The 9557-nt window shown below is 38.0% G+C and overlaps 1 protein-coding gene across 1 annotated transcript in view; it reads right to left on the bottom strand.

Annotated features, from left to right (window-relative positions):
- The window catches only part of LOC115221972 (tyrosine-protein kinase RYK), a 140653-nt gene that overhangs the window by 16139 nt on the left and 114957 nt on the right, over positions 1-9557 (bottom strand). Inside the window, exon 7 of the mRNA XM_029792070.2 lies at positions 340-422. Within this exon, the coding sequence (XP_029647930.2) occupies positions 340-422 (83 nt within the window). The remainder of the gene's footprint in view (positions 1-339; positions 423-9557) is intronic.

Here is a 9557-nt window from a genome sequence, read left to right on the forward strand (position 1 = left end):
ATCTCACCGTGACAGACCAGGCTACCAGATGTTGCTACACATCGCTGGTTACAATGCACTTTACAGTGTTTTAGCCTTCAAATGACGCCACCCTGCTGGCTAAGCAAGCAGGCCAACAGAAGAAAGAGTGAGAGAAAGTTGTGACGAAAGAGTATAGCAGGGATCTCCACCAGCCCCTGCTGGGGCCTCGTGGAGCTTTTAGGTGTTTTCGCTCAATAAACACTCACAACGCCCGGTCTGGGAATCGAAACCGCGATCCTACAACCGCGAATCCGCTGCCCTAACCACTGGGCCATCGTGCCTCCATATATATATATATATATAAATGGCTAAACTTACCAGAACCTGTAGTATTGTTGGGAGTATCAGCTCGCAAGAATGTCTGGCTTTGTTGAGTGAGTGCTTGTGAGCTGCTTGTGTCACTGAAAATCATCATCAAAGATGAAAAAAAAAAACAAATTAGAAAGAAAACATAAAAACATTTTTCAACATAATTTTAATTAAACAGGAAAAAATAAAAGAGACAAAAACAAAAGTGATAAAAAAAAAAGGAAAAGAAGACAGTTAAAAAAAAATATTCTTGTGATCCTTGAATCTTTAAGAATCCTTATATACAAAGCTTAAGTGCTGCTATAACTTCCAAATGTGCTAAGTGGGACGTAACGTTAAGAGTTTGTATCTAAGGAAGACTTATATATATATATATATTTTTTTTTTGTAACATCTACAAAGAGCAATATTTTTTGCTGTTTTCTATTTTTTTGCTTTTTCTGTAGAAATCTGAAATAAATTATCCAGTGGTGTTCTAGATAAACATCCTGACTCAAGTGAACATATATGATTCTAATTGTACTGTGAAGCTAAATGAGATGCAATTAGGTTCAACTTGTGATCTTGCAGTTAGATATCAGACAGACTTAATCTCATCTTGGGGGATGGGAGGTAGGGAGGGTCATACTCTAAACATTAATTTAGGATGTGAATAAATTAATTCATACACAGATATATGTATGTGTAAATATATATATATATATATAATATATATATATATATATATATATATATATATAGGTATGTTGATGCAAACAGGAAAAACAGAACTAGTTTCATAAGTGGCAATGCATGAAACTCGGACCTTGAGTCATTCTGTTACTTCTGCTAAATATTAAGAAATATATATAAATGTGTGTATGTATCTATGTATATATATATATATATACACTTTATTTAAAAGCAGCAGAAATTCAACAAAACCTGTTACTCAGAGTTTCACGTTCCCGTTTGTTGGACAGTTTTGCTAAAATAGCAAAACTGTCCGACGAACGGGAACGTGAAACTCCGGGTAACAGGTTTTGTTGAATTTCTGCTGCTTTTAAATAAAGCATATTACTCTACCCCTGGTATTTGAGTACTCTTTTTCCCACCTTGTTTCACATTTATGTGTTTACTCCGGTATATACATATATATATATATATATAGTTGAAATTTATGTATATAAATGCACACACATTTATACACATACAGACCCTTACAGCATAGAGCCATATGTATACTCTTTACTTGTTTCAGTTATGTGACTGTGGCCATGCTGGAGCACCACCTTTAGTCGAGCTAATCGACCCCAGGACATATTCTTTCTGAGCCTAGTACTTATTCTATCGTCAGTCTTTTTTTGCCGAACCGCTAAGTTAGGGGACATAAACAAACCAGCATCGGTTGTCAAGCGATGTTGGGGGGACAGGCACAGACACACAAACACACATACACACACACACACATATATATAAGGCGAGCTGGCAGAAACGTTAGCATGCCGGGTGAAATGCGTATCCGTATTTTGCCTGTCATTACATTCTGAGTTCAAATTCCACCAAGGTCGACTTTGCTTTTCATCCTTTCGGGGTCGATAAATAAAGTACCAGTTTCACACTGGGGTCGATGTAATTGACTTAATCCCTTTGTCTGTCCTTGTTTGTCCCCTCTATGTTTAGCCGCTTGTGGGCAGTATATATATATATATATATATATATATATATATATGCAGAGATGCAGCACAGATTTTTGTCAGTGAACAGGTCGCGGTCTTAAAGCGACGAAAATAATTTGACAAATTAAACTTAAATGTTGAAGTGAATTGAACGGCTTTTGTGTGTTTCTTACATGGCTTACAAACACCTTCCACGCTGCAATTGTTTTCGTTTCAGCACACGATCTCAGATTAAATCACTTGCTATGCAAGTACATCTCCGAAATATATATATATATACATACACACACATATATATACAACGGGGCTACCAAATCCACTCACAAAGCTTTGGTCGGCCTGAGGCTATAGTAGAAGACACTTTCCAAGGTGCCATGCAGTGGGACTGAACCCAGAACCATGTGGTTCGTAAGCAAGCTTACCACACAGCCACTCCTACGTCCACATGCGCACACAAACTAATAAACACAAGAACACATATCTCTACACAGAGCGGGGATAGGATTATTTATTTGAATTGGTGGGGGTCTTTGATGAAATCAAGAAGCCAGATACTAAATGTTAGTCATTGTGGAAATAAACTATAAATAATCATAGACATGTGTGTGTGTGTGTGTGTGAAAGAGTGAGTGAGAGAGAGAGAAGAGATGTAATTGAATATAGAAAACTTAAGAACACCCTTCATAGTTAAGTAGGTGTGGAGAAACAGAAGAGTTTTTGACTCTGATGGGGGTAGACAGACAGACAGACGAAGAGTGATATACAGACAGATAGATGAATGGGTGGATAGACAGACAGACAGAGATGCATAGATAAACAAGCAGATATGTAGGTAAGCAGACAGATGGATAGACAGACAGTCATATGTATGAATGAATATGTGTGTGTGTACACATATATATGGAGTGAGGGGGAGGACAGTCAGATGTATGTATGTATGTATGTATGTATGCATGCATGTAGACAGAATGGCAGATAAGGCAGCGAGCTGGCAGAAACGTTAGCACGCTGGGTAAAATGCTTAACAGTATTTCGTCTGCCGTTACGTTCTGAGTTCAAATTCCGCTGAGGTCGACTTTGCCTTTCATCCTTTCGGGGTCGATAAATGAAGTACCAGTTATGCCTGGGATCGATATAATCGGCTTAATCCGTTTGTCTGTCCTTGTTTGTCCTCTCTATGTTTAGCCCCTTGTGGGAAATAATGAAATAAGAACGGCAGACAATCAGAAAGATGGACTGATAGATAGGTCTACATATTAAGACAGAGAAACAGACAGAGGTGGACAGGCAGATAGAAAGATAGACAGACAAAAAAAAAAAACAGATTAGCAGTCTAATTAGCAATTAACTCTTAACGCACAATCCCAACTATTTACACTGGAGAGCCCTGTATTAGCTTGCAGTGTTGATCTTTCTTCTTTAATGTATCACATGTCTTCAAATGAGTGCCGGCATGGTTGTACAGTTAAGAAGATTGATTAGCAACTATGTGGTTCTGGGTTCGATCCTACTTTCTACCATAACCCTGGGTTGATTTATGCTTTGCGAGTGGAATTACCACACAACCACTCCTGGACCTATTTCATATATATATATAGAAAGAAGAATAAAATGAAGTTGTGAAGTTTTTAAGAGTATATTACCAATAACGATTTGTTGTTGATAATAAACTTTTATTAAATTCACAATCTCCATTTTCTTCTTCTTCCTTTGCAGGAATATAAAGTACAGTTTATATAGATACCTATTATTTTAAGGAAATCAATTCATCCACCACGCAAATATTAGGTATTGAACCAGTATTTCCTTGGATGACACCATCCCCTCATGAGGCTAACATAACCTCTAATTGAATTATATATATATATATATATCAGTGGTTTTCAACCAGGGTCCCGCCAGTACAGTCCAGGGGTTCTGCAAGAAGTTACAAAACTGCTAAAATCGGCAGTAATTTTTAATTCTCCTGTGCAGATATGTGTGCATATGACTATTAAATTATTGCACAGGGGTTCCTCGAGCCAGTGGAATGTTTCCTTGGGGTTCCGCTCCAGCAAAAAGTTTGAAAAGCACTGATATATATATATATATATATACATAGTCAGTAAATCATAAATCCAAGTTATAGAGCTGTAGAGTATTTAAAGATATTCATGGCTGGTCAATGGGGTTACCAGGGTTCTGCGTCCATAAAGCACATTAGGGACTGAGAAGATGTTGTGAAGCTAAGTGCTTTAGGGACGTGAAACCCTGGGTAACCCCACAGGCTGGCCATAACGATATTTATCTAATGCATTAGATTAAATAAACTCTAGTATGTGACTGGTAATATTTTTTCAATTCAAACTGACAAAGTCAAACTAGGCTGCATGGAAAGTGGAAACATGTCAAACTAGGCTGCATGGAAAGTGGAAACATGTAGCTTTTGTCCCATGCTGGGATAAACTTCTCCAGTACAACTGTAACAAAAATTCTATGCTTGGTTTAAAAGAATGTGTCATGTATGGAGGTAAGGAGGGGGTGATTTAAAGGGAGAAAAATTTAACTATTTCCATTCAAGATTAATCTACAAAGCATTTCAGTTACCTCCCTTATATAGCCAATTGTTACTTCAAATATATTCTTTTATAAATTTCAGCTTGGCAGAATCGTTAGCATGCTGGTCGAAATGCTTAGCAGTATTTCGTCTGTCTTTACATTCGGAGTTCAAATTCCGCCGAGGTCGACTCTGTCTTTTATCCTTTCGGGATCGATAAATTAAGTACCAGCTGCGTACTGAGGTCGATTTAATCGACTGGCCCCTCCCACAAAATTTCAGTCACTGAACTATGGCTGTTATGAGCATACCTTTAAGGATCTTTAGTTGATAATAGCCAATCACAGCCTTTATTTCTAACCCAGTACTTATCTAATTGATCTTAGTTAAATATCTAGACTTTTGACTTAAAGGGATGCAACATGCCACACTTCTTTTATACCTATTTCTTTATTACCCACAAGGGGCTAAACATAGAGGGGACAAACAAAGACAGACATAGGTATTAAGTCGATTACATTGACCCCAGTGCATAACTGGTACTTAATTTATCGACCCCGAAAGGATGAAAGGCAAAGTCGACCTCGGCGGAATTTGAACTGACAACGTAGCGGCAGACGAAATACCGCTAAGCATCTCGCCCGGCGTGCTAATGGTTCTGCCAGCTCACCGCCTTTTTTTATACCGATGAACATGAACACATGTATGTGCACATACACACACGTTTGTCTTTTTCATGCAAGCATGAGTTGGTGAAGGCATGTGGTTTGGTGCTTGGGCTATTTAGCTCATGATCGTATGGTTGTGAGTTCAAGTCCCGACAGCGCATTGGGTCCTTGAGCAAGATACTTTTATTTCATGTTGCTCCATTTAACTCAGCTGTAGAAATGAGTTGCAACATCACTGGTGCCAATCTGTATCAGCCTTTGCCTTTACCTTGGATAACACTGGTAGCGTGGAGAGGGGAGGCAGGTATGCAGGAGCGAATGCTAGCCTTCCACAAACAATCTTGCCCTGATTGTGCCTCGGAGGGTAACTTTCTAGGTGCAATCCCATGGTCATTCATGACCGAAGGGTATCTCCTCCTATATATTTGTGTGTGTATGTATATATACATATATATGAGGGGCTTTTTTCAGTTTTCATCTACCAAATCCACACACAAAAGGCTTTGGCTGGCTCGAAGACACTTGCCCAAGGTGCCACACAGTGGGACTGACCCCAGAACCATGTGGTTGTTTCTAGACAGCCACGCCTGACAGTATAATCTTGGTTCATAAATTTAATTCATTCCTGAAGGACGTTCATCACTCAAAATGTTCATAAACCAAAACTGATTTTCCTGCAGAAATTCAAGAGAAGTCATCGGGAATTTGAGTAAGGATATACACTGAGCTGGATAGCAGCTGACACACTCCTCCCCAATACTTCCAGCTTGTTGCAAACTGTTGAAGTCGGCTGGCGTGTTTGTTACTCAAGACATCATTCATCGCCCAAAGCGTGTTATATGTTTGATCAATTGTTCATATTTTGATTTGTTTGTGATGAGAGGTGCTCGCAAACTGTGGGATTCCACTGTGTGCGCATGCACACACAACAAGCTTCTACATAGTTCTTGCTTACCAAATTCAATCAAAGGTATTGGTTGACCTGGGTCTGAACCTGAAATATGTGGCTGCAATGAGTTTCTTAACCATACAGCCATATATATGTTGTTTGTTCCTTCTTGAGCCATGCCTGGCTCATAAGGGCCGGTTTCCCGGTTTCCTTGGCGTATAGGTTCCCCACCTGGATGGGATGCCGGTCCGTCGCAGGTGAGCTGCAAGATGCAGGAGGAAAGAGTGAGAGACAGTTGTGGCGAAAGAGTCAGCAGAAGTTCACCGTTACCTTCTGCCAGAGCCGCGTGGAGCTTAGGTGTTTCACTCATAAACACACACATCGCCTGGTCTGAGATTTGAACCCACGATCCCTCGACTGTGAGTCCGCTGTTCCAACCACTAGGCCACATGCCTCCACACGTGTGTGTGTGTGCAGCTATATTACCATTCTATTATTATTGCTTATTTAATGAGGTGTGCTGGCAGAATCATTAACACGCCAGGTGAAATGCTTAGCAGTATTTCGCCTGTCGCTACGTTCTGAGTTCAAATTCCGTCAAAGTCGACTTTGCCTTTCATCCTTTTGGGGTCGATTAAATAAGTACCAGTTACGCACTGCGTTTGATGTAATCGGCTTAATCCCTTCCTCCAAATTTGAGGCCCTATGCTTCCAGTAGAAAGGGTTGTTATTTCTCGTTTCTTCCTATCGTGGCATCTATTTGTTCAGAGTCATACAGTTATAACGTTGCACTTAAACTCATTTCTCATCTATCACCACAAACTACTCTTTCCTCACCAACCGACGAGAGAGACACCTTAATGTGTTTGACCAACCTGCTAGAAATAGCAAACGAATTTCCCTCAAACCATTTATTGGGATCTTAAAAACAGGCACAAGGTCAAACAACAAAGTAGCTCAAGATATCCTTTATAAGAACAGGATGGTCATGGTTGGAATATTTTTGATCATAGATTCTGCTCCATTAGAGTTGAACTGGAGCTAAACATCCACAACAGCCGTTTCCTTTATTGGTTACATAAGTCTTACCATTAAAATTACAGATGCGTGCACAAACTCTCCATGGTATAAATAAACATACACCAACTTCCCCAAACGTATCCAAGAAAAACCAACAGAAGTCGTAGAGTTATTTCCAGAGAAATTAGTTTCTATTGAGCGAAAAGTTCCCCGGTTTCGTGACCAAACTCGATAATAATGGCGTGAAACTCTCTAAAGACCAGCCAAACGAAAATCTCTTAATCCAATCATGAACAATAGGGTTTACACAAAACGAGGCCAGAAAAAGCAATGATTTGCAGCTTGAAGAAGAAGAGAAGGAAAAGCATGATTGAGTGTGTATTATACGTACATACATAGATGCACGCACAGGGAGAGAGAGAGAGAGAGAGAGAGAGAGAGAGAGATAGGGGAGAAGGAGAGAGACAGAGATAGATGAAAGAAGCAATTTCTCCTACCATACACACTCGTGCTTCAATAAACTTATATAAGGTAGCAATACATATGCCCACCATACCCACACAGTAACACTCGTAGTAGATATACAAACCTATAAACGTAGACAAACACACAAATTCCTGAAGTCACAGAGGTTCAATAAACAAATATATTTATACATGATACTATTGAAAAAGGCTCACACACACAGACACACACACAAACATTCATACATAAACAAACATGCATACTTATATGTTCACATATCTGGTCGACTACCCATATATATATATATATGCACATAGATTCATACTTAAACACACACACACAACATACAATTATGCACACACACAGACAACATACAATTGCACGCACACACAGACACACACACACACAGAAAGCACCAATAAATCAAAGGAGCCAAAGGGGAAGTAACTCTTAATAAAAACCAAACAGCAGGAAGCATGTTGATGTTTGCAGCCGATTAAATTAGACACGTTCTCTTCGTTGTTATTTCCTTTGGCATTTTATTTCTTGTTCGCCCTCTTTGACTCAGCACCAATGAAATGGTTCAGAACTTATCTTTTTCCATCATCATCATGCTAAGCCACGCATTCACAGCTCTCAATAATATGCACACGCACAAATAAATGCATAGAAAATTAAGCGCGCACTCACGCAGAGATTCAGATATATAAACAAATATACATACATACGCACGCTCGGACAGATAGACACACACACGATATATATAGTATATATATATATATATATATATATAATATATATATATATATATATATATGGTTTCGATTACACATATATATATTCACACAAATGTAGATATGTATATATATATTTACACGCACTTACACACCAAAGTGACACACATACACAAATTATATATATGTGGTACTACTAAAGAAGAGTGATCCCGGTGCGCGCACTCGCGTACTCGCGCTAGCTAGTCGTGACTAGTCGATCCTTACTTTGCGTTTTTGTGTTTTATTTACTTTGTTTTAAAAAAATTATTTACTTTGTGTAAAAAAATAATTTATTTTGTGTTTTTTTCACTTTGCTAGGTGGTCGTGGTAGCTAAGTTGTACATATATATATATATATATATAATATATATATATAATATATATATATAATATATATATATATATATTATATATATATATACAGAGAGAGAGATTTGAGACGACAGAAATGTGAGGATATGCATTTATGTCAATGCAAAACACGCACACAAACAGAAATAAAATATCTGCCATACAAGTGTAACAAACACTCAGAGAAACACACCCATATGCTCATAAACGCCAGTAGTGACAATTAAAACATCAAAAGTAGAGGACGAACTAACAAGGTTCAACTTCCTATTAACCTACTGACTGGCTTCCAACGAATTGCAGGTGTGTGTGCATCTGTCTGTATTTTGCGAACGTGTGCTGCGGAATAGCTTATGCAAGAGAATATGTGTTTGTGTGTGTGTGTTGCTCTAGAAATGTGTACTGGTATGTGTGGAAGTATGTGTGAATTGGTGTATGTACTTGTGTGTGGTTTATGTGTCAGTGAAATTGGTACATATCGTATGTGTGGTTGTATCCGAATGTTTCGCTGTTGGTGTATGTAAGCTGGTGAGTGTATGATGTGTATGGATATATTATTGCTGTGTGCATGTTTATGACTGTATTTATCTGTAAATGTGTATGTATGTACACACACATATATATATATACACACACACACGCATTTATAAATGTGTATACATATATGTGTGTATATATATATGTGTGTATAAGAGTGTGTGTGTATATATATATATATATATATAATGTGTGTGTGTGTATATATAAATAATGTATCGTCACAATTAGTAACGATGAAATTTTATATATATATATATATTATATTCATGTATGTTATATTGTAATAATTACTGGTATCTTTATATATTAATATATTTTATATCT

This window comes from Octopus sinensis, linkage group LG19 (assembly GCF_006345805.1).
Source record: "Octopus sinensis linkage group LG19, ASM634580v1, whole genome shotgun sequence".
NCBI lineage: Eukaryota > Metazoa > Mollusca > Cephalopoda > Octopoda > Octopodidae > Octopus > Octopus sinensis.